Raw genomic sequence first — 26,267 nt, 5'->3', positions numbered from 1 at the left:
TGTATCACAACCACCGTGAGATACCATTTTACACACACTAGGATGCTTGTAATAAAAAAGACAGACACTAACAAGTGCTGATGAGGATGCAGAGAACTAGAACCCTCATACGTTGCTGGTAGGAAAGAAAAATGGTGTAGCCACCATGGGAAAAGCTTGGCAGTTTCTTAAAAAGTTAAAGATAAACTTTTGTGTAATCCAGCAATTCCACTCCTATGAAACATATGAAAACATGTCCACATAAAAACTTATCAGCAAATGTTCATTGTCGCATTATTTGTAATAGCCAAAAACTGGACGGAATTCAAATGTCCATCAACTGGTGACTGGAGAAACAAAATGTCATGTACAGTGGGATAGTGTTCAGCGATAAGAACAGGAACATGTGAATTTCAGAAATGTTATGTTAAGTGATCGTATGATTCCATTTATATGAAATGTCCAAAAGACGGCAAATCTATAGAAATATAAAGCAGATTAGTAGTTGCCTAGTGCTGGGAGTGGGAACAGGCTGCAAAGAGCCATGGGGGAGCTTTCTGAGGTGGTGGAAATGTGCTATAACTGGATTGTGGTGATGACTGCACTAAAAGTTACTGAATTGTATACTAAAAATAGATGAATTTTATGGTGTGTAAATTATACCTCAATAAAGCTGTTAAGAAAACCCCAAAACTGTTTTAGCTGTGGGGGCCTCCTGTTGACACAAATCTCCAAAGCTTCCAGTCTAGGGAGGCCACTCAGGCCTTACCTTTTCTTCCTGAGAACTCACAGACTGTCTGGCTCCCATTTGCCTGTCACCCCTGCTGCTCAGGTGGGGGTTGCTGCTCTTCTTTGCAGGTTCACCTCTCCAGGACCTTCTCGGGGCTTTCCTGTCACCAAGGAGGGGAGAGAGTCCCTGCCTTTGTTCCCTGCTGTCCTGCTACAACAGGCCCTCTGGCTGGCCAGTCCTGAATCAACAGGGTAACAGGGACAAGGGGCCCTCAGGCAGAAAGGGCGGTCTTGGGGCTCCGTGGATAACTGTACCTGAGGGTCACTTTAAATCAGACACACAGTTCCATGGTAAAGAGTGCTTAGCACAGCCTTGCAAACATTTTTCTCAAAGAACAAAATATAAGAATGACAATTGTGTGTACATGGGTGGCACAATGGGTGGTCTTTCCCCATTTTGTCACGTTTAATAACAAAAAAATGGAAGACACCTCTCTCCCCCTTTTCTCTCTCTAAATTAGGAATGGCTTTATTTGTTTGCTGAGGGTGTTGCCCCAGGCACAGTGGGCAGGGCTCTCCTCACTTCCTTTGTGCTGGGAGAGGAGGTGAGAAGGTGCAGGGTGTGGGAAGCAGTTCTCTGTTGTAGCCTGCAGGCTAAGGCCTGGGGCTGGGTTGGGAAAGGGACAGTCTCACCAGGCACATTGCCCTAGGGACAAAGCCAGAGCCTGGGAGTCCATGACTTTGCTTTCCCAACCCCCTTCCAGTCCAACCAGTGACCAAGTCCTGATGGCTGCTATCTGGGTCACATCCCGCTAATTGGGGTGTCTCCCACAGGGATCCTCCTCCCATCCCCTCAGACTTTCTTTCCTCCCAGCTGACAAAGTGAACTTTCTAGAATACAGAGCCGATCATGCCACTCACTTGCTCCAAGTCCTTCAATGGCTCCCTTCTGCATCCAGATGACGCAGTTCCTGAGGGCTCCTTCACTCCCTCCTGTCCTCTTGCCTTGCCCTTTGTCTTGCTCTTCCGGGGACCCTCTCCCCCACCACTCTTGGCCACAGAGTTCCTCACTCTCTCCTTCATTCCCTCCGTGAGGTTCTCTCACCCTGGCTCAGCTAAGCTCCCTGGGTGCTTCAAGCCCAGCTTTCCTGGACAGGTAACTCAGGAGTTCGCTGGCCTGGGTCGCATTCTGGCTTCACCACTGAGCAGCTTCCCCTCTGTCTGTCAGCTGCAGTGAGGATCATGAGATGGGGGCGAGAAGAGCACGGGAGCACTAGTGTACCAGGCTGGTACAGGAGGGGCTGAGTACAGGTTTGCTGCGGTTATTTCTCCAGCTGTCTATTCTCTCTTCCCCTTTTCTTTTGGCTCCACAGAGCAGAAATATCGATGCACTTCTAACTTCTTTCTTGCTGCATCAATATTAAATAAGTGACAAATTGCAGGAGGACAGTGGAGATCAGTGGATTGGTTCAGGGGTGGTGGAGTCTGGTGAGGGCTGGGGAGGAGCCTGACAGCAGGGCCTGAGCTGAGCACGTTCAAGAACTGAGAGGCTAAAAGGAGGAGCACTTCTTATGGGCCCAAAGTTGCCAGCGATAGCATGGCGACCTGAAGGTTGCAAGAGGGTGCTGGAAGCACTTTGGTCCTTCTTCCTCTTCCTTCCCCCCAAGCCCTGCAAACAATGCCTCTGGAAGCTGCTTCATGCCCATCACTCTCTCCCTTCCAGAGACTTCTGCTCCAGCTCATTGCATCATCTGGAATGAAGCCTCACTCCCTGTGCTGTTCCTTTGTGCATGCGCCTCCCTCCTGGACCTCTGCTCGCTGCATCCTCTTCCTGGAACTCCCAGTTCCCGGCAGCATTCTAGCATAGGCTGCGCGTGCGTCACAGTGCTCTCAGCCTCTCTGCGCTTCCCTCCCTCCCTCTCAGGTGCTCCCACCATATCCTCAGCACACTTGAGTTATAGCCCAGACTCACTCCTGTTTGCATGTCTGTGTGTCTCTAATAGACTTAAGAGGTTTTCAAGGGCAGGAGCCAGATCTGACTCAGTTAGCTATTCCTAGCCTCTACCCAGGCACTGGCTGAGAGCGGCCTGGCGCCTGGGTATTTATTCAGCATGGTAGTCAGATTTCTAAAATGGCCTTAATCATTCCCACCAGTGCTCACACCCAGTACCTCGAGTATCGGCTGACCTAGTAACTCACTTTTTACTAATAAAATACAGCAAAGGTAATGAGACGTCCCTCCATGACTAGGTTACAAAAGACTGTGACTTCTAGCAGATACTCTTGCTGGCTCTGATGAAGCAGGCTGCTGCGTTGTTGAGGTCTACGTGGCAAGGAACTGTGGTGGCTTCCAGTCAACAGCCAACAAGGAACTGAGGCCCTCAGCCTAACTGCCAGTGAGGAACTGAATCCTGACGTTATGGTCTGAATGTTTGTGTCCCCCTAAATTCATATTGGTAGGGTAGGTAGTTGGATAGAAACGGGCAGGAGAAGGAGAGACAGCCCCGGTTAGAAAGCCCCCTGCTGCAGCTCCTACTTGGCTCAAGACCCCTGGCAGCTGCCCAGCAGGTCTCCAGGCTTACACATACCTCTAAATCAAAGAGATGTAGTTAAAAGTCAAAGAAGGGGGGAATCCATCCTGCTTTTCAGGACCACCAACACCTTATTGGCCCAGCAGGATTCCAGGTTTACACATACCCCAAGGGGATGTGTTTACATGTATCCCTAAATTAAAGAAATACATTGTTAAATGCCAGGGAAGAAAGAGGGGGAGGTAATTCTGCCCACAGAAATAAAAGCCTTCCTGCAATGTAAGCGGGGCTGCTTCCCTTTCTTGGGTCAGCCTGCGCCATGTCTCGGAATGTATTCTCTTTTACTAATAAACTTGTGCTGTTCATACTGCACAAAATTCTGTCTCTTAATTGAAGTCTTTCCTTCAAGAAGACAAGAACCGAGGTACAACATCATTTCCTGGTAACAATATGTTGAACTCCTAATCTCCAATGTGATGGCATTAGGAGGTGGGGCCTTTGGAAGGTGATGAGGTCATAAGGATGGAGCCCTAGTGAATAGGATTAGTGCCCTTATAAAGGGACCCCAGAGAACTCTTGCCCCTTCCATCATATAAGGATACAAGAAGAAGACTGCTGTCTATGACCTGGGAAGCAGGCCCTCACCAGACACCAAATCTGCTGACACCTTGATTTTTGACTTCCCTGCTTCCAGAAATGTGAGAAATAACTTTCTGTTGTTTATAAGACCCCCATTCTATGGTATTCTGTCATAACAGCCCGAATGGACTAAGACACCTGCTAATGACTGAATGAACTTGAAGACTAATTCTACCCCAGTTGATTACAGCTTGTAGGAGACCCTGAAGCTGAGGCCCCAGCGAGGCCATGCAGACTCCTGCCCACAGAAACCGTGAGACAATTGCATGCATTGTTTGAAGCCACTAAGTTTTGGGGTAATTTGTTACACAGCAATAGATAACTAATACACTCAATGAGTGATAGAATTCCCTAATCTTAGCCATGGAGGAAAACAGACAGCCACATCTCACCCAGGCTGTGATGTGTCATTGGTACTATGTATTAGAAAGCCTCTTGCCAAGGGAGAGACTGAAGGTGCTATAGGAACAGTCACATCATTGTGCTACTGGGCCACCAAAGGGACACAAATGAGAAACAGCAGTGTTTTGGGGAGTGTCTCCCAGATACCCCTTTCCCAGTCAGAGGGTTCCGGACAACCTTTTAAAGACACTCTACACCTTTCTGTTAGTGTTTGAATATATGCTTACCACCATCCTTATTAGTCTATGAATCCTTCAAGGTCAAGGAGTGACTCCATCTGTAAGATGAATAATATGAACACCTAAAATAGCCACTTAGTCTTTTTGATAGTTCCGTCTACTTCAGGAAGCCACAGGATGTTGCAAGGGATATATCGGATGCCAGGGATAATGGATGTGTTTCATTGGGCCTTTGATACCAATAAGACATCATTTTCTCTGAAACCTCCCAGGTTTCCACCTGACCTTGCCACTAAGTGTGGATGCCATTGACAAACAGTGAGAGAGACTTACCCTGCTCAGTGCATGTAAAGACCACATATGGGTTTATATGCAGGAAGGTAGAATGCACAGCCCCACAAGGAAAGGTGAACACAGAATCATGGTTAAATGAATAGTGCTCAGTACTGGACAAGTCTCCCTTCATCATACCAAATGAACTATATATCATATCGATATGTTAATAAATCATATGAAATGAAATGAAATATATTTGATTTTTGGTAGCATTAGATGGATCATTAAAAAAGTACCTACATATATATGTACGTACACATGTATATATAATGTGCAATATATCTATATATTTTTTTCCATGAAAGCAATTTTCTGTTTGGTTTTCTATCAAAGATACCTTAAAATTATTCAGTAAGATTAGAAACGATTTTGGCAGAATTTGGTATGGTTTGCCATTTTTGGCTTTGAGTTTTCTTGTTGCAATCTCAGTTTAGAGAATGGGATCATTACATGCTTGGTTTTAAAGTGATAGCTTCATTTTCTTCCCCCCAAAAGCTGATTTTGTGCACTTTTCTGCTTTTCTCTAGGTTGTCAGTAGAGGGCAGCATATGCCCATGTTTAAATATCAGCACAGTAGGCCGCCTCAATTTACAGATAAAAGGTAACAGAGGAGGGCAAGATTTACCTCTGCTTTAGGAACACAAAAATTTGGACATCCACAGGATATCTTTATTTTACTAGTAAGAATTTCTAAATTACTTTAAGGATAGAAAGACTCAAATACAAGGAAATTTACTGAAAGTAGCAAATGAATTAATTTTGTCACATTTGGCTTATACATGTGAATCCCAGCATTTAAACACAGCTCCCATTTTTCACTTCCTCTTTTATATTACTTATTTTGTCTTTACCAGATTTCTGTGAAGTCAAGAATGAACAAATATTTGTGTCAATTTTTAGAGAAATAAAAATAACTGTCAAAAATATTCAGGCAGGGCTAATAGTGCACAAAATCAGTTTTCATTTAGTGAGGCCAGACTATTACATACACTTTCTCTTCCCCCATCATGACCGCCTCATCAGCTGGTCACAAGGAGTCTCCTTTTAGGGCAGAGTGGCCCCTGGGACCACACGCCACCCCATCCCGCTCTTTCCTCCGTGCTAAAGACCCGAATCTTAGGCTCTAGGCCACATCCTCTGCACTTTGTCTCTCATCCTACTATTCAACTTTGAGCATGTGTGCTTTATCTCCTTGGCTTCAGGTCACTCACTGAGCATTTATTATAACATTATATACATGTATATTTTTAAGACATAAGTTTTAAAATAAGTTAAACAGATTCCAGATGTCATGTTAAACATAGGCCATCTTTGCCCTTGGTGCCTGTTCTTGAGGCAACTTTAGAACAGGACATCAGGGCCCGGGTTTAGTCCTGAGGTGGGAACAGGGATGATTTAGTCAGAAGGAAGTTTCCAGAGAAGGCATGTTCCAAGAATCCTTTCTAGAAGAAAGGGGTGGGACGGCCTGAGGGGAAGCAGTGCAGGAGGAGGCACTGAGAGGCAGCCTGCAGAGGAGCTCAGACGGAGTGGGGGATTCACAGCGAAGGCCCAGAGTTCTGAGGGAACCTGTGAGGAATTGTGGGAAAATGAAGCAGGCTTCTTGTCGCCAGCACCTGCCTCCTCTCTTACCCGACGCCTTCGTGAGGGGACAAGAAGACAGCGAAGGCTTGAGGGGCTCCCACCTGCAGCTTCCAGGTGGACATGCATAGAAAAGATGACCTGCCAACTGGATCTGGATCAACCCCGAACCCCGGCCACTTCTGTCCAAGCCAAAGGGGAGACGGTGCCGCAGACCCGGGGTCTTTCCCAACCCGCCTGCAGTTACCCCACCCCTGAAGCCTGAGAAGCAAATCTGAGAGGAACCTGTTGCCTCGGCTGATGATACCTGAACAGCATCTGGATGGGCCTGCACAGGAGGGAGACGCTTCTCTGCAATAGAAAGTCTGGATGGAATCTCACAAAACTATGAATTCATTAATTAGGACTCTGGTGAGTCACTGTCATTCTTGGACAATGGAGTTCTGCAAGTTTTTGTGCAGGAAGGTTCTTATCCTACCATTTGCGGGTAATCAATCCTGGCAGCTTACCGTTCTTGTTCAGAAGGTGTGTTTAGAAAAAGGCTAGTTTTGTATTAAGAAAAATGATGCTCACAAACCGCAAGTTGCCCATCCTAGCTACCGTGGATTTATCTGTGTGAAGTGTGGGGGCGGGTAAGAAGGCCACGCCTGTCCTAGGTGCTCTGTGGGAACTGTCCCTGAGTGTACACGTTAGAAGAGATGGTCTTCTGAAGGAAACGGTGTGAAGAGTGGTCCATCAGTAACACCAGAAGTTCTTCCACCCCGGCCGGGAGACCCCCCCCCCCCGCCTCCCTCTCCACCTTTGGACTGAATTTCCTTTCATTCTCTACAAGTACAAAAACATCACCGAGGGGCCAGTATTTTTCTAGTTCGTCATCTTGGCAAGCTGAAGCGGAGAACATATTTGTTGAATTTCTATCCCCAAATCATCTTTCCAGGTTTGCATCAAAGAGGAAAAGGATACTGCATTTCCTTCAGTTTAGCTTCTTAAGCAAAATCTCACAATGAATAACAAGGTCTACTCACTACCGGAGTGAAGGGGTGGCCACCCCCAGAGAAATATCCCTAATCACACAAAGGCTGGGAGAGGGCAGCGGAAAGCCAGAGGTCTAAACTTGACTTCTGCTCTGTTGAAAGAATCCTCTGCAGTCATCTTTTGTAAAGGAAGTTTAACTAGGTAAAGAAAAGACAGAAGGAGCTGCTGTCTGCCTAACGTATTTTATAGTTTCTAGCATAAAATAAGCTTCAGGCTCTACTCTTCTTCACTTTGGCTTAGGCAGAGGGTTGGACAGGATGAATTACTTGCCATTTAATTGCTTTTTTCTTAAATATACAATTCCTTGGCATTTTATTCCACAGGTACTGAGGAATCTTCAGGCTTGGCATGTATTGTAAAAATCCAGGTGAATGAATCAAAATGAGGTCATGTGAAAATTCTATTGTCAGCATGCCTACTGGAAATGTGGGAAGGAGGAGAACCTGTGAACCTACCCGCCTTCTCCCAGAGTCCTTCCCCGCAGCCTCGGGGCTCACACAATTAGTCTGCACATATCCTATCTTGAACTGTAGCGGCCTCTGCTTGTTTTCCCAGGTGGGAAAGTAAGGGTGGAAAGGGTGTTGTCATGCTGACTTCTGGGTTTTATCTCACAGCTGAATAATTGCCCATATTCACAATTTATATGTGAAAAAAGCGTGTGTTAGAAATGCTAATGATATTCTCATACAAAGTTCAAAGTAAATCAAGATGAACTCTGCTGTAAGTCACACACAGTAATTATAGGAAAACGACAGGACTTTGCAGTTAAGTGGTGCCTTTTTAAATAAAGGCAAACCCTTTATTATGCTATAATCTTAGTAACATCAAGCGGTGTGAGTGCCCGCTGACCACTACCCGGGGACAGGACCAGAAAGGACCAAACCTCACTTCAAGAACTAAAACAAAAGGAGCTAAGCACAAGTTGACACCACGTTTCAGGAAAGCATGAAATAACCACCAACCATGAGGGCTGTGTCTGTGCTGTCCTGACCACTGGGCCTACTGCCCGCACACAGCAGGTTCATGATACACAGCCGTTAAGAATACCAAAGATACAACTTCCGGGGCTCTCTCCATGAGATCTTTCTTTGGACTAGTGACATCAACTTTTCAAGCCAGTGAAAAAATAAGATCCTTTCTACTTCAGTTTTTATTTTGAAATAGATTTTTCAAATTGAGGCCTCTTAGAAGAGTTGATAGCATTTGATTTTAGGTGACGTATGGGTGTAAGTTATCTATGGATTTCTCTCCTTTTCCAATCATTGCTGTGTTTCCTGTCCCCCCAAAAGTTCCCTGCTCCCCCCCATTCCTCTGGCTACTGCCTGGACAGGACCCAGGGTGGAGTTCTTACCTGATTCTCAGTTGCCTCAGGGGCAGGGTGGAGACTATAACCCCATCCTGCAGCTTATACCTTAGCACATGCATCACCCTTTCCCAGAGGCCAGGGCAGAACAAAGCTGACATTGGTTAACTCACCAGGAGCCTGGTGAATAATAAGCAGGCAGCCTCCCTGGGTCCTAAGAATACGTCCTGTGGGGCGTCTCCCATTACGTACCTTATCACCGTGGGGGTGATCTCTGCACAGAAGAACACACTGAGGCTTCCCACCGCATGGGAGGCAAACATGCCCACGATGGAAAACGTGATGGAGAATTTGTCCTTGACACTGTCACTCATACCTGAAGGAGAATCAGAAGGGGATGGTGAGGGGTGGGCAGAAGGGAAGGGGAAAGGAAGCTAGTACGAGCCAGGGTGGAGCGAGCAGGGAGAGAGGAGGAGGGAGGCCTGGGACCATGCGAATGGTCTTCCCTCGTCCTCTCTCTGCAGTCTCAGGTGCAGACCAGGGTGCTCAGTTCCATCTGGAGACGGAGGAGCACCTCCAGGCATAGAAGGTCAGACCCTCTTGGCAGAAGACTTTGCCCGGGTTCCTGCGAGTCCCTCGTGGGTCTTGAAAGCTGGAGCACACACTGACTTTGCCAGAATTCCTTAGGCCACAAGCTAGCCTGGCAGGAAGGAAGGCTGGGGTCTCCTGTTCCAGCCTTCCACGTTGGCTCCAGAGAAAGGTCTTTGCTTTTCAGAGAGCCCTGGCTATTCGGGCCTCAGGTTTGCCCAGTCCAATGCACAGGACAGGGTATCTTAAGCTTGATTTAAGGGAACAAATACTCAAATAACCCAAACAGGAGAATTTGTGGGCCTGGAGGGAAAGGGGCTCAACCAACCCAAGCATCTTGCAAACGGCACCAGAGTCTGACCTCATGCCAAGGTGGTGTGTAGCGCAGGGCAGTGGCATGCTTTTGGGGTCATACATTTAGAGCATAGTTCAGGCTCCTGCAAGGCTGCATCAGGACCTCAGGGCTCTCACTGTGGAAGGCCTTGGTGGCATAGGCTGGGGTCAGGCCAGGCACACATTACAGCAGCACTGAGGTGCATGGAAGCAGCTCTGCCATCCCCGTGGTGGAGAGCAGCAGGCTTGCGTGATTCACCAGGGGACAGCAGCTTCCCCTGGCAGCATGGTCAGCTGGGCCTCCAACACTTCGCAGGCTTTCTGATCTCGCTCAGGCACTGTCCGTAAGACAAAGTGCATCACTGCATGGGCAGCAGCCAAGGGCCTGTGCGGACTGCCGGTACTGGTGCCAGGGGAAGAGGCGAGGGCATGCGTGCAAGCTGGGTGCGAACGGGAATGAGCCGCTCTCTAGAGGCAAGACGGGGTAGAAAACACAAATATATGCTTATAGTGTCCAACCTACGGCCAACTTCATCTGCAACTCTTGGAGGGTAATGGGGAGGAGGAGAAAGAGAGGGAGGAAAACCACAGGTCCGTGAGTGTTTATGAAAATGCCCATTTGGATGCAATACAAAGATGACACGCACGCATGAGCATTTGGGGCTCACCTGAGCCTGGTTGCTGGCTGTATTTTCCAATCACTGGGTCAAGGAGATGGTGGCACCCACACGGATGAGGATGAAGAAAGTGGGAAAAGAGGGAGAAAGAAAGCACGTTAGGTATGAAGTGACTACTGCGTGTTTCCATGTGACTTGTTTCTCAGTGCATTCCCTCCAGGTCTGGGGCCAGAGTGCCAGAGAGAGGAAGAAAATCTTTGGGGACAGTCCCGGGGCTGTCCTGGAATTAGCACTGGACTAAACAAAGCTCTTTGTGTTCTAAAGGGCAGCTAAAGCCCTACTGGCTTCAGATCATGGTGAGAAAACTGAGCTCTTCAGAAAGAGTCTTGCACACCTCCCTGACCTCAAGCCAAAGGGTTAATTTCATTGTGCATAAAATTATTCACGGCTGGTCTCTGCTCAAGGGAGCATGAGTGCTGTGAGTGCTGCGGGGACAGATTCACCAGGAGACATTTCTTGTAGCTCCCAGCTCCCAGCTACTTGTCCTTTGCCTAAAGCTCCTGTGGCATTCCTGCTTGGTGACAAAGAACACTGTACACTCCCGGGGGCTGCTGCTCCCTGCATGTCCACTTGAACTGCGTGAGCTCACAGAGGCCCCACCTGGGGGTGGGGGGTGGGGGCGGGGGGAGGGTGACAGGATGGTTGGGAGACAGACACCACTTATTGGTGGCCTTGTCAGTCACAGCTGAAACAAAGACCAGTCTCCCAGCAAGATGTAGAATGCATGAGAACTTGCCCAAGTTAGAAAGATGGCTCCTGAGGTTGAAACCAGCTATTCTATAATCCAGTTTGTACAATAAGGCTGAGAAGGTTGTGAGTCTTTTCTTTCTCTTCTGTTTTGGATACTGACTCTTGCACGTCAGACACAACTAGGAAACCTGAAATACTAGAAGTCTTTCTGTTTTCTCAGTGGCTCTGATCTATGGTGCAACTGGACGGTCACTGAGCCCCAACCCACAAGTCGAGTTAGCTCTCCTGGTGAAGGAGAGAACAATTAATGAGTGGCGTCTGTGCCCCTGCAGCGTCCCAACCTATCCTGGGAGGAAAGTGCCTGGCTCGAGGAGGGCTCAGCTGCCCTGCTCATTCATGTCTCCCTGTGGGCAGGTCAGAGAGATGCCTGCTGCTTTTTCCATGCACAGAGGTGGGTGTTTGTTCACGAGGTACTGTCCTGAGTTGGCCTATTATAGCTGGAGGGGCTACATGAATTGCTTACTTTTATTTAAATTATTTTAAACATTTAATGTGAAATTCTTTAGTCCAAAGACAAGCTGATGAACTTGGGAACATCTACTGAAAAGCAGTGTCCCAATGCAAGAAAGTCAAAATGTATTTATTTCCCCCTTATTTTCACAGGAAAAATAAAAGTTCTTTGTTGGGTGATGTAGCATAAAAAGGTAGACTGGCCATTAGTGAAGCCACGTCCCCCAGGATCCCGAGAGCCTCATGTGCCCAGAGTCATGGTGCAGCCAGGAAGGCTGTGAGTTGGAGCCCCAGGATCAGGATGGGGAAGGGGAAGAAAGGCAGTCATTGTCCACATTCCAATTAAATCTGTTCTTCCCAAACTGTTGATTTTGGAATAACAGGTCAGTGAAAACTGTTCTCAAGTCTCCCCAGGCCTTTCAAACACCCTTTGTTTCGTGCCAGACCCCCACGCCCCACCCCACCCAGCCCTGCCCCACTCACGGTTGAGGAGCCCGAGCTGCAGGAGCGAGGCCAGGGCAGTGAGGATCATGAAGAAGAGCAGCCCTCCCCGGCGCCCCAGGAATCTGACCACCACGCACATGGCCAGGCAGGATGCCAGGGCAATGCTGGCCATGGTATAATAGTCAGCATAGAAGTTCTCCAGCAGCGGCACCTTAACCTCGTGGCCCATCATGCTCCTGGCGAAGCAATGGTGGATCCCGTACCCTGTCAGCCTGCGGGAGACACACCAAGAGGGCCGTGTGGGGTGTGCAGAGACGCAAGAGACCACACCACCCCCAGGAGGTCACTGTGTCCAATAACCAGGAAATATACAAGCGACTCCACATGTAATTGAAAGCATGCATAAATGAATGTACAACAGAGTGAAATGCAGAGAGGACTTCAGAGACGTGGCAGGAGCGTGCCCGCTCATGGAGGCATAGGTTCACTCTCCCTGCCATCGCTTTGGTAGAAAGATACGAGCATAAAAGCAGTGAGACCTTCTGTTCAAACAGCACCTTTCATGGGAACCCCACATGTAAGACAAAGTGCTCCCCGTGTGGCAACTCATTTAATCCCACATGGATACCGTCAGAGCTACTGTCAGACCCACTTCACAGATGGGCAAACAGGCTCAGGGAGGGCAAGCAGCTTGCACAAGGTTACTCAGCTGGCAAGTGACAATTTTTAAAGCACACTGTCCATCTGCGTCTCTGCCTCTTTCTTCGGCACTCAAGAGTTGTGGAAACTTGGGTACCCATCCAGAGAGTTACCTATTCAACCCTTTCCTGCTGCTGCTTGACAAAGTCACCCTGAAGAAGCCAGGAGGAAGGCAGGAGACTTTTGTTTCAATTCCTCATTTCCCACTGTTTCCCTCCACTTCTGGGTCAAGCCTCTTTACTGCCCCCACAGGATCACAGAGACCTGCTTGGAAGTGTGTGTCCCAGTTGCTATAGACAGATGTACACTCTGGGGAACAGGCATAAACACGCATGCCCAGGGAGGCTGCAGCAGTGACGATGCACACCGCGTGGCTGTCCCCAGGGCTCCGGAGGGCTCCTTCGCACGTGGCTGTGTGTGAAACGCCCAGCGTGCCGTGAGAACCCATTCATCACGTCGGTGCTCAGCATCCATCCTAGAGCTGACACCTCCCTTCTCTCCCAACGACTCTTGCATGCTTTTATCAAACCTTGAGAATGCATCAAGGTCAACTGCAGCAGACTCCCATCCACCGCAGTAGGAAGCTGCCCTTTGCCAAACGAATACATTTCGACTTGGGAAATAGCCAAGGACCCAGCTCCCATGTGTCACCCTCTTATAAGCTAGCAATTGCTTTGGTTAGCCTCCTAGGATCCTGGATGACTGTCTCTTCTTCTGGGCCTACTGATGTCTCAGGGAAATCGTCCACTTTTGCTATGATAGACCACAAAAGGTAATTTTAAGATAACAAAGTTGGAGAGATGGATTCCTCCCCTCCCCGCCAATAAGAATCATTAAAATGGAAACGTCATCTTGTCTGTCACAATTTGTGTTTTCCAAAATAAAACTTGGAGAAGTCACTCCATTCTTAATGGCCCTATTGGTATAGCCAGTATCTGCCAAGATTGGACAGTGGTATGGTGGCTGTGCCCAGAGCAACCCTGGGCCGGGAGGGTAAGGCCTGAAGTCTCGGCCCTGACCACGAGCCATGGCTGGTCATTCCCTTGCTTGGGCCTGGTCTCCTCATCTGTAGGACAAGAAGGGCGTAAATTAGATCTGAGCTCTCCCACCATTTGTCTGTAGAACCTTTTGCATCCTTCCCCAAATTTAATGTGGAACCCCATATCAAGAACTGATTAAATGGAGCTACTTTGATAGAAATAACTGTGAGGAACAGTGGGTCCAGAGTAACCATGCGCCTCTCCCTTTATCTGACAACAGTCTGAGACCTTTCATGAATGAGTACAAATCCCCTCTCCCCCCCATGACCTCTCACCCCAAATGAGTTAACCCTCCCCACTTGCCTATATGACCTCTCGCCCTGAATGAGAGTTAATCCCTCAGATGACCTCTAACCCTGAATGAGGGCCCACCTTGTGTGGTCAGGAAAGGACAGGGTTGCTGAGCTATGAGTCAACAGGAAATACCTTCTAGGTACACACTGAGCCTGGAACAAGCTGTCAGGACACTGTGTGAGTGACTGGGGGATACAGGGTCCAAAATTGTGGCAATAGGGCTAGATGTGGACAACGTGTGTCTTAGAGCACATCTGGGTTTCACTGTGGGGGGTTCAGGCTGGCCCGCCACAACCTGCAGTTGCCTTGGAGTCTGGGCCTCTGACCAGGATTGGGCGGTAGGCGCCGGCTCCAAGTGGGAGCCAGGCCACTGAGCAGCCTGGCTGAGGACACATCTAGGGCCCCACTGGTCTCGAAGCCCCTCTCCTGTGCCAGTGCCTGAAAATTCCAACTTAGAGTCCCCTACCCATTGTGCCTCTGAAGGAGGTGCATTCACTGGAAGGCACACGGTGACCAGGATTTCCATGGACGTGAACCTGCTCTCTGACAGCCTAAGGACACATGTCTGTATGGACTAGCTCAGGGCACCCGGCCTGTGCAGCACACAGTGTAAGATGCCTGCCTCCTGGGCTGGGGGTGGCTGGCTGGGGCACTAACTACCCTGAGGTGGCGGGTGGGGGTGCCTATCCTCCAGCACTTGTAACCTTCAGACCGCTGGTTAGGAAGCTCTGACAGGCTTGTCAGGCATAGCCAAGGCCCCTTTAGCAAAGAGCGGAGCCCTGGGCAGGCCAGAGGACTGTGGCGCGGTCATAATTAAAAGTCCAGCTGGGGAGGAGGGGGGTCCTGCTGGCTTTCCTTCTAGTGGCTTTCTTTTCCGGCCCCTCCCTGACCATGGCCTCGACTTGGGTGTGTCCCTCTAATGACTCACGAGTTCACACACAGGACCACGATGTTCTTCCATAGGTTCCTGGTTCCCACCACCTTCACGATACAGACCTTCTTGGGTCTCCGGGAAAGCTCCTTCTCCAGCTCTGCAGAGAAAGAGAACCTGTGACTCTTGGCAAGTGCTGGACAGACAGCCTCATCGACAGCCCCATGTCCCGAATTCGGGCATGATGGAAGGGGGAGGTGTTCCACCCCCCGCCCCTTAAGCCAGGGGTTGAAGAGTAGAAAATGCATTCACAAATTCTCTAACTTTGCAGTTCCAATTTCCCCATGGGGTCTGAAAGGAGCCATGGCACGCTGTCAGTATACAGTACCTCCCCATTGCAAAGCCTTTCTTGGGAACCAGGCTGGACACACACATAAACCATCAGCATAGGCTCATTCCACTCTGGCTAAATGATGATGTTCTAGATTACGGAGCACTAATTAGGTTCTGGGCGCATCAGAACAGGGGTTTGTTTCCGTAAAGAGTCGGATCTGTCTCAATCTCCCACTGCTCAGAGGCCGGGAGAAGCACACGCTGATATGCTCCTTAACTTTGTGGGCAGAACGTATGATGGCTGTAGCTGCTTCTGAAGCTGCCTGTTGAGTGCATGTATCTTCAAAAGAGAAATACATACATGAAGGAACATGTGTGCTGATATGTGTATACACACATATATGCACATATCCACATATGTGTCTTAGTTAATGATGGTCAAAATCTTTGGGAGCTGGAGAAGACAGATGACGTTTTGGCTCAAAGTGATGTGACCAACTACAAAATTATGAGACAGAGTTTCTTGTGAGGCTCAGACTTGCTCCAAAAGGCATTCTGAACAGACTCTGACGGTGTCAATGAGTTTGCTGAGGTCCTGGTGCTGACTTAGCAATTTAACAGGGAAGATCAGAACAGAAAATGCCCAGACCTCCAGGATCTCCGCATGCATCTGTGAGCAGAAAAACCAGACATTCAGCCTCCCAGGCCCACCCTGCTCTCTTAACCAGGCATGTCCTTGGGGAATAATTCCTTCGTCAAGAGCTAAAAGAGAAAAAGGAGACTGAACCAATTGGATGGGTAGCCAGTACTCTGTTAAAGTCATGAAAACAAGGAAAGACTGAGGAACTGTCACAGACCAGAGGGGATTGGGGAGATGGGACAAATGTCATCCTGGATGGATCCTGGAGCAGGAAGAGGTTAATGGAAAGGATGGTGGCATCCAGACAAAGGGTTGAGCTTGGTTAACAGTAATGTATCAATGACAGTTTCTCAGTTGTGACAACTACCATGGTAATATCAGATGTTAACAAGGGAGGAGACTGAGTCGGGGGTATTCAGAAATTCTGTACTATCTTTGCAACTTTTCTGTAAACCTAAATTTATTCCAAAAAAAGTTTAATAATAATAATAAAAAAGAAACAGCAGTGGGGGTGAAAAGGCCCCAGTACTTAGCAAGCCTTTGGTGCTGGGAGGAAATACGATCACCTCAGGAGCAACCAGGAGTGGCAGCTCCCTCAGGAGACTGTGTCTCTGAAGTGTGCCCCCTCCAACCACTCCCCCCCAAGCCCCCCAAATGCCCCCGCCCCCAGCCACCTGCCCCCATCGTACTTCTTTCCTCTTCTATCTCCTTCCTGCCATCTAATGGTAGGAGGGTCACAAACCTCATCACTTGCAGTTTGAAGAAAAAGATGTTGCTTAACTATAATGGTTTAGGAGGTTGTTTTTTTTTATTAAATTTTTTTTTTTGGGGGGGGATCAGTATCAACAGTTGGAGCATAGAAAGGAAAAGGAAAAATCTTTCCTGTATCTGAGGGATACTATGCCACCTGAGTTTCTAGAACTTTCTCCCTTACCATATATAGGTGCAAAGATTGAGGTCTGTACAAAAGCCAGATGGCTGGCATTTTGTCACTATCTGTCCACAAATCTCTGGTGAGGTCTTCCTGATCTTTATGTTCCCCTTTGTAAAATAGGCTAATTTGATTTACAGACATACTTTCCCTATGGTTAAAAATTTAAAAAACTTTTAAAGAGCACAGAAGTATTATGGTTAATAGACAATGTTGGATCCAATGTCTAGGTAGCTTCAGTTTTGTAAAACTTATCAGGAATCAAGTACAATAGCTACACTTGCTCACCATGGAAATCTTACAAGAAGAAAATTTAAATGTCCATTAGCATGTTTATATAAGTTTAAAGGTTGTTTTTTTTGCACTGTGGCCCAAATTTAACTTGTAATACATTATTGTATATTAAATAGATGGTAATGAAGAAGCTACAACAACTGTAATTATGATCTGAGGTGTTTTTTTTCTTTTATAGCATTAAACTCTAGAGCCCCAAGTCTAAAGAATTGACTGTGGTCTACAGAGGTAACTGTATTATTCTAAAAGGAATTAAATTAACCTGTCTAGGGCTATTGATATTTTCTCTCTGTTACACACATCACTAGCCTATCAACAACAACATAAAACTTGCTCAGCACTAGGTCTGCTCTTCTGGGACAAAAATCCACCAGCTGTGAGTTATAGGAAACATTAGATGACTTTTGAGACCCACCCCTCCATGGTAACTTAATAGGTGAGTGATGGAAAGAGGCCTTTCCAGCTCTCTGGTTATTAGACAGAAATCTCAGGGACTTTCTAAAGTCCTTGCACATAGAAATAATAGGAGTAAAAAAGGGCATTTAGTGCTAACCACACTCTGAACATCAAGGAAACAACTGTGAAAGTCTTTCCTCTCCTTGCTCCTCTGGCCAAACTCTTTAACCCACTTGATTTAGAACCATCAGAAAAATTTCAAAACGAAAAACAAGCGGAGCCTGTTTAGTTTCGACAAGCCAGGCACCTCCTACTTCACCCTCAGCCCTTCTCTGCCCCTGCCCCCTTGCATTTCAGTTGATCCCTGTGACATACAACCAGCGGGCACTGGCCTGGCTAGGTAGGATCTCCTTTCCTGAACTTGGTGCAGCAAGGGGTCTGAGACCCCAGCAGAGTCCCAGCTTTTAACCTTTTTGTTGGAGTTCCTTGGGAAAGTTAGTCTGTGCCTCAATTTCTCATCTGTTAAGTGGGACAATGCCCCCACCTCAGAGAACTGTTATGAAGACCAAATATAAGAAGCGCTGTGTGGCCCTCAGGGCTCCAGCTGACCCAGACTGTCCCAGCTTCACAACACTGATTGCAGAAAGGGGAGGAGTCCCTACAGACACACTGGAAGTGTCATGACGTCTCTGTGGCTTAGAGATCCAGGGGAGAGGCCAAACTATGCTGCAAGAGAACAGCAGAGGGAGAATATGGTGGTAGGCCACTTAAGGCCAGCCTGAGAGATGCAGGGACACACACACAATGAGGGACACTTGCATGCATTTGGCTTGGGGTGTGAAAGTAACTGGCTTTGCCTTTATACTTGTGCACACTGCTAATACATTCCAAGTGAAATGGGGAAATCATCAGTTAGAGATATGAAAACAAAAACAGACCAAAACAGAAGGTGCGGGGAAGAAAGTGGGGGTAAAAAGGTAAACAAAGAGGAGGAGAAAGAGGAGGAAAAGGAGGGGAAGCAGCAGCAGGAGGAGGAGGCGCAGGAGGAGCAGGATCAAGAGGAGGAGAAACAGACGGAGGAGCAGGAGGAGGAGGAACAGCAGGAGGAGTAGCTGGAGGAGGAGGAGGAGGAAGAGCAGGAGGAGGAGGATCTGGAGGAGCAGGAGGAGGAGACAATCTCCGGGAGGAGGAGTAAGAGCAGGTGGAGTAGGAGCAGGAGGAGGAGGAGGAGCAGAAAGAGGAGGAGGGGCTGCATCCACCCCTACAAGATTCATCACAAAATGCAGGTACTAAAAGCTTCAAAGAAGTGGCTTGAGGCCATGTTCACTTTAGAAGCACCTGCTGTCTCCTCCATGTGGCCCTCACCACTCACGTATGGATTTAGAAATGGTGGCACTTGGCCAATTGAATGAGTTTGCGTTAGATGCAAGCAGCAGATGAGAGCGCGTATAGGAATCTTATCATAAAGTTACCTCAGACAGCCCACTCTCCAACATCTATCCAAATTTCCCACAAGTCACCCTGCACCTCTGACCTCTGTAAGTCCCTTAGTAAAGGCAGCTGGGGAAGCCTCCTACTGGGAAGGAGTGGCTTGCCGCAGTGGTTAGTTCCAGGGCACTGGAGTCAGCCTGCTGGGGTCAACCTTAGTTTTATTACTTGTTAGTGATGTGACTTTGGACAAGTTACCTAATGCCGGGGACTGTGAGGTAGTCTGATACCTGGAACCTCTTCTCACCTCAGGTTCCAAACAGATCGAGAAGACAGAGTGAGGCAGGTGAGGGCAGAATCAACCCTGGATCATTGGGAAGGGCCTGAGGTTGGGATGCTTGCATGGTACAGACTCACTGGCACATCCTGGCAAGGCTGGGCCAGCCTGGCTTCTTCGGGGTGCTGCCCAGAGAGGGCCTGATATGTGATGACACAGGACCCACTCCCTGCATGTAGCTCACTTCCAAGGGGAAAAAGAAGGGAGAGAGTTCACTTTCCTTCCTCGGGGTTTCACGTGGAGGGCATGGGGGCAATAGGGAAGCAGTTCTCCCCAACACTTAGCCTTTCTGGGCCCCAATTCCTCACACGTAAAGCAGGGATGATCTGATTATCAACCTCCTAAGGCTCTGATGAGGATCAAATTCATGAAAAGTGTTTCACCTCATGCCTTTTGGGGTCACTGCCCATTGATTGCTTGTATTAATGATTAGGAGGATGGGGTTGAGTGCAGCTCTTATTCTAAGATCCCTTTGTACAGTGAGCTGCCATCTACATTTGAAACCAGCAGGACTAACCCTGCAGTAGTCTTCAAATTTGGGGGATTATGATATGAGGAGAGCTGTCAGTGCTTGGACACATCATGTGACATGAACCTTTGTAGGAATGATACTGTGAGAATGACATTTGGGAGAACATCCACCTATGTACAGTAATTCAGCTGCAAACTCCACTGAGAAAATCTGCCATGCTCAAAGATAAACCAAAGATTGCTTTAAACGAGGAAAGGGCATGGAAAATCCTGAAACATGAAGCTTTCTTCTACCTTGACTCCAAGGCTAGGATGCACTGGCCGGGTAGGAGCACCCCATACCTCCCAGCACACTCAGGTATCTACAGCCAAACCGGAGACCCTTTCTATCCAGAGGTGACATAGCCGGCAACTGCAGCTGATTCCCATGAGAAATTGCCCTAGCCCTGACCACAAGAGACCGAGAGTCACTTATTCACTAGACATTCATGGGATGCCTCCTACGAGTCAGGTCTGCTCGTGTCAGGAAACAGTGGAACCCGGCTCTGCAGACAGAGCGACAGACCCCAAGCTCCACAAACCCTTTGTTATAGCTGGATGAGGGCCACAGGGCAAAGTGCCTGCACTGTGATGGGGTATCACCGCAGGCCTGGCCTGGGCCTGGGGAATCGGGCTAGCCTGGTCTTCAAGGAGCTGCCAAATGAGAGCAGGACTGGAATGGGAAGGCCCTGCAGAGGGGAGGTGCCTGGTGCATTCTGAGAGCCCAGCACAGGCCAGAGCATCTGTGAGAGGCAGGCAGAGGTAAGCGAGGGTCTCAGAGTGGCTTGAAGGACTTGGGGCTCTAGCCCCGGGCCCTGGGAGGCCACTAAGAGTGTTTGAGCAGGTAGTGATGTGAAGGGAAGGGAGGCAGTGAGGATGGAGTCAAGAGAGGTAAGAGGTGGAGTAATAGACTAATGCGTTGGCAGGTGGATTAGCTGACGTGATGGGAAGACTCCAAGCAGAAAAACGAATCCAATTCAGATAAAACAGACACCTGCCTTCCCCGCAAGCACTCGGCCGGCTTCTGCCATGATGCGGCCATCAGTGCCTATGATCGCTGGGCCTGGGAGTGAGCAGGATCCAGGGGAAGATGTGAAGCAAGCCCCCATGAGTGGATGCTGTGATTATGCTCCCAAGTGGGGGTGAAGTCACATGTGCCAGCTACTTTCCCCCAGCCTCCTGCTGGGGCACCATACAAATAAACACCAGTAAAACACAAGCAAAGAAAGAGGAAAAAAATTAATACCAATTTCTAAAAATAGGAAGGAAATGAATCAGTGTAATTTGCATTGAGAAAACAAGTTTTTCCTAGACAATATTTTAAGCTGAAAGAAGTGGAGCGTGTGATTTAATTAGGGAAATGCCAGGAAAAAAATCACACTGAAAGACTTAAGAGAGTTAATCTCCTCATGAATGGGGCCCGGAGAAGTTTGGGGAAGATAGCTGGACATTCCAAAATTGGGAAACATGGCCCAAAAGAGGAAAAGTTAATTCAGTACTCATTCCTCTACATACAGTCCCCTTAGTATCTCTGTCCTGATCTCTCAGAAACAGCACTGGGAAGCCCCTTCGGCTGGACTTCCTGGTTTCAAGTCCCAGCTCAGCTACTTACTAGATGTGTGACCACCAGCAAGATACTCAACTTCCCTATGTCACAGTTTCCTCAGCTGCGAATGGAGATAATTATAGTACCTCCCTCATAGGACGCAAGTTGTGAAGAAACATAAGTTAAAATGTGTCAAGCACTTAGGATTAAATATTAGATATAAGTTACTATCTGCAAGTTATTTAGAAAAGTGACTGATGTACAAGCACTATGTAAACGTCCTGTTTATGATCACTGTCACTAGATAAAAAGGGACCACAGAGGCCCTGTGCAAAGCACCAGCATTCAATGTTCTTCATGTAAAACAGACCTGCTCATGTCCTTCTTTATTCCAGTGAACAAGGGCTCTATGCTTCCTGAGCTCTTCTGCCTGTATGAAGTGCTCAGTCGACCATGCCTGCCCCACTGGTGGAGGTGACTTAGCTTTCCTGTCCCCATCTACCGGGTTCTGGGCATAGGCTAACGCAGGGATGTCCTGGCTGAGCAGCAGCAGCATCTAGGGGGACTTCTATTAACACTGAACCCCAGATCTTCTGAGTCAGGAGTCTAATGAACAGACTGTCTAGGAGCCATGGAATAGGCGAGTCCAGAAGCCCTTCCTGGCCAGAGTACTCTGCCTTCCCAGGTTCAGATTTCCCACGTATTCCTTCCCTGTTGAGAATGGAGACCTGCAGGGTACATTCTCCTACTTTGTTCAGGTGTCTGCTCACCTGTCACCTTGGAGGCAGGCTCCCCAACGCTCTGGTGGTGGTCACGCACACCACCGTCTATCCCTCCACTCTGTGGCGTTTTCTTACAGCATGCAACCCTGCTAACTGTTATACATGTAATTGGTCATTGTCTGCCTTTCCCCAATTGCCTAAAAGCTCCACGAGAGCAAGGCTTTGCCATTTTCTTCTCTGCTCTAGATCAGTGTCTGCCACATGGTGGGCGTTTAGTAAATACATGTGGGATGGAATGTCAGATCACGGGGAAATGTGCATGTCTCCCTGGGACAAGGGCTGCAGATTACCCTCCTGGGAAATTTGTAACAACAGTCTCATCGATACCAGGCCTTCAGGTTGGGGTAGTGGGTCAGAGCGTGGGACTGGTCTACCAGGGGCTTTCCAAAGGAATTCTGAGCATCTCATGTGTCAGCATCTCTTTTAATGCTTATTAAAACTGCAAGTTTTTAGGTCTTATTCCAGACCACTGGATCAGAATCTCTGGGTGCCAGCGAGGGCCCAGGAGTCTGGATTTTAACAACCTCCTGGGGATATTACGGATCCCTAGCCTGAAAGCTCCAGTCTAGCTTGTGATGCAATGTTCCTGATACACACAAACTCCATCAAGTACCCATATATGAAAATACTTCACTTTTCCACCTCTTCAGTTGCCCCACAAATAGGTCATGACAAACAATGGCAGCTCTCTGAAGGTTATACTTAGGAAAACAGAGGTAGTGAAGGCCAGCTGCACTCCCGGCCAGAACTCTGCCAGCATTTAAACCTGGCAGGCAGGCAGGCAGGGCTGTGTGCCAAACCTGGGCTTTCTTACCCCTCCCAAATATTCCCTTAACAATCAGGTGCTCACTAGGCTCATGTCTCACTTCTGGGTTTGGACAGGCTATGTGGGGCCCCACAGTGTGTTAGACTTGATCAGGAAAGATTCATTACCTAGAAGGTGGAGAGAATTTCAATTCACCCACGTTTCTAGCCTCGCTGTAGACCAACTGTCACAGGAAATTAAACAGCTAGCAAGGGCAGCTGCTTGGTAAAACAAAACCAATGCCAGCATCAGGGAACTGCTCAGTGGTGACTTGGTCCAGGACAGGTGGCACCTCTCCCAAGGCTGGAGGGGCCGGCCGCTGGGCTGTACTCACCCGGCATCACGCCTTTGATGTCACTTTCAGGGTTCATGCAGTTCTTCTGTGTGAAGTGAAGGATCAGCTTCTTTGCAGACTCAAACTGCTGGGTAGCCATCAGCCACCGGAGGGACTCGGGGAATACCCTTCAAAGATACAAAGGGAATTGGTGAATGTTTTCTGATTCTGAAGGGCATCAAGAAGTGCGGCCTATGTCCTGGCCCTGTGAACTTTGCAGGAGTTGGTGGGCTGTGGAGGGCCAGTGAGTGCTCAGGACTCTCATTAGCCCAATCAGGGGCGATGAGACTGTAGGCACTGGAATGATGCCAATTTTCTTTTAGAAAGTATAAAAATTGTTATTTTTAAAATGTGCAGATAGGAACAACATGCTACCAACTAGTGTATCCAATAAATAATAAAAGAAGAAGAAGAAAAAAAATCAGTGTATGAATACTTTTAGAAATAACCATAGATTTCAAAAGCTTGTGTAAGCAATTCATTGAAAGTCTGCTTTTGTTATATTTTGTCACAAAAAAACCAATAATAGGATAATTTTAAGTTAAAAAATGCCCCCAATCTTAGCAACCTGACAATTATTTTCAGATCTTGAAGATGTGCAGACTGACTTTCACGGGGCTTACCTATAGAATTAGTTTCATCTTGCTGTGAACTGCAAGTCACCTCTCCCTGAGATGATGCCATAACACAGTAGTTCTCAAGTTTTAGTAGCAGCAGATTCCTTGTTTGCTTGCTTTTAGGATAAAATCTTGTGAAGAGTGCCAATAGAAAAAAAGCTACTGTTTTATTATCCATGCATTTTGTAAGTTTCCATTTATGACAATATTTATAAGACAGTGACAGAGAACAATATGCCTGTTTGGAGCAGGGGTCGGCTCACATTTTCTGTAAAAGTTGAAAGAGTCAGTATTTTAGACTGTGTGAGCCATAAGGTCTCTGCTGTAACTCCTCAACTCTGCTTTGTATGCAAGCAGCCAGACAACACGCACAGGAATTGACGTGGCTGTGTTCCCTTAGAACTTCATTATATAAAACGCGGCGCCCTGCCTGGGAGGAGCAAACACTGGAAATCAAAGTTAAGGATGACAGTCTTAGCCTTTGTCAGCCCAGGGCTTCAGTCATCACTGTATTTTATTTCAGTTATACCGTGTCAAGGAGTCATGATTGACACTGATTAGAAGTTATTGTAACCACCAACACCTGCCCTGCCAGCTCTGCAGAGTCTCTCCTTAAAGTAATCCAGAAGCCGGAAAACTTTATCAGTGGTAAATTTTTATTTCAAAGTCACATCACTAATGATATCTAATGACTGCTGTCTCTCTCTTACCTATTTGAACAAAAATCAAGTTTCTACTTGCTTGTGACTGCATTTTGCAGGAACAGCTTGGCAGGTTCCCACTGAATTCAGTGGTACCTTTGGGATGGTCTGATCTGAATGTTAGTCCATGCTGGAGACCTGGGGGACTTCTCAAAGAGTTACAAAGCCACCCTCCTGCACGGCTGCACGAAGTGCAGGGGGCTGTGTGCCGGCCCAGAGGAGACGTAGCCCAAGCATTAAGGTAGGCTCAGAAAGTCTCATGTCTTTTCATCTGGGAGCCCAATTGGAAAGTCACTGAGGCATAGGTTTCAAATTGTAGGCACTGACTTTTAAAAAAGTAATCAAAGTTAATGTTTGTTTTACTGGCCTGTAGTTTTGACACATTAATTTTGAGTAACATAATTCAAGCAAAGAGAAACAATCAGAATATATCATAACAGACAACAATATTATGTAGATATTAACATCTTGCCATATTTTTATCAGATTTTCTCTTTATAATGAAATAACCTTACAGAAGTGCCAACCTCTATACCGCTCATGTATATTATTTGAATCTTTTTGATCTATTTGAGTTTAGTGTCATTTTTTAAATATCTTGAGATGGACACATAGATCGTTAACTTTAATTCTTCCTTTCTAATATATGCATTTCAGGCTTCAGATTCTCATCTAAGTATCCTTTTAGTTACATTTTACAAGTTTTGATAAGTGGTTCTTGCTGTGATTTGATTCCAAATATTTTGTGATTTCTATCAGAATTTTTTCATATCTATTATATACACATTATAAAACATTTCCAAACATATAGGTTTTGAGATGGGGGTAGTGGTGAGGTTGCAATCTTGTTTCATTAATTTTTAACTTTATTAAATCATGATCAGAAAACACAGTCTGCATTACTGGCCTCTTTAGGACTCCTTGGGACACAAGGCGTGATCAAACTTTGTGTATCTTCCATTTGTTCATGCAGGATTCTGTACACAACTATTAAATCAAACCTATTCTTGGTGTTGTACTTTCTCCACTTTAATCTTCTGATCAAGTTGTTGAGAAGTGGGTACTCCGCTCCTCTGATTGTAGATTTTAAGTCCTGATTTGGGCAGAGTCCTCTGAGCCCGGGCCATTCTGAGTAGAAGACACCATAGTGTGTGACGGCAGGAACCCAGGTGCTCAGCAGGGGCACTTCTATGAGCAACACTGGGGGGTCTGGCTTCACACACTCATGACAGCCAAGAAGAGCCCCCAGTTTCAAGATAAAACCCTATATGACGTCCGACTACATGACAGGCCACCTTCCATCACACATGCCTATTGGGCACAGCGGCAGAGCAGAGCCCAGGTCGCTCCACCTGGCTGTGGTCTGTGTGTGGGACCAGGGAGCCACTCGGACCACGGCATGTTGTCCAGTGTGGGGCGTGTGCGGCCACATCGCCAACACCACAGCAGAACTGCTGCCTTCTCCACCAAGAATCATTTAGGAGCAGTTCAAATATACCCAGCCACTTCAGGAGAATCTTTTTAAAACTAGTTAACATGGTAATCTGACAGCCCAAGTTGTTCTGCAGGTGGTCACTGAAGTATAAAATATGGTACACAACACATGCAAGTTTTGAGTTCTTTAAAAATAATTTAAATCAAATGTTTATGAAGCTAACTCCACAGCAGGGAATTGAGTTTGAAATCAAGACCATAAATGAACGTGATGCTGGTGAAGAACAAGGCCCAGAGAACAGAGGCAGGAGGGCGAGGAGCC

General features: G+C 47.4%; 1 protein-coding gene across 3 annotated transcripts in view; it reads right to left on the bottom strand.

The window, feature by feature from the left end:
• SLC22A23 (solute carrier family 22 member 23) overlaps positions 1-26,267 on the bottom strand; it is a 186,347-nt gene that overhangs the window by 8,182 nt on the left and 151,898 nt on the right. For 2 of the 3 annotated variants that reach the window (XR_004423919.1, XM_033115241.1), the window contains exons 5-10: positions 23,194-23,321; positions 14,915-15,017; positions 11,993-12,225; positions 10,301-10,333; positions 10,152-10,175; positions 8,964-9,087 (exon numbers count right to left, since the gene is read on the bottom strand). Coding sequence is in view for 2 of the 3 variants with exons in the window: in XM_033115241.1 (XP_032971132.1) it covers positions 8,964-9,087; positions 10,152-10,175; positions 10,301-10,333; positions 11,993-12,225; positions 14,915-15,017; positions 23,194-23,321 (645 nt within the window). In the remaining variant the exon portion in view is untranslated. The remainder of the gene's footprint in view (positions 1-8,963; positions 9,088-10,151; positions 10,176-10,300; positions 10,334-11,992; positions 12,226-14,914; positions 15,018-23,193; positions 23,322-26,267) is intronic. The other variant, XM_033115243.1, reaches the window with a different exon arrangement.

Source organism: Rhinolophus ferrumequinum, chromosome 9 (assembly GCF_004115265.2).
Source record: "Rhinolophus ferrumequinum isolate MPI-CBG mRhiFer1 chromosome 9, mRhiFer1_v1.p, whole genome shotgun sequence".
Taxonomy (NCBI): Eukaryota; Metazoa; Chordata; class Mammalia; order Chiroptera; family Rhinolophidae; genus Rhinolophus; species Rhinolophus ferrumequinum.
The sequence above is the reverse complement of the archived record's forward strand: the minus strand, read 5'-3'. Positions and strand labels throughout refer to the sequence as shown.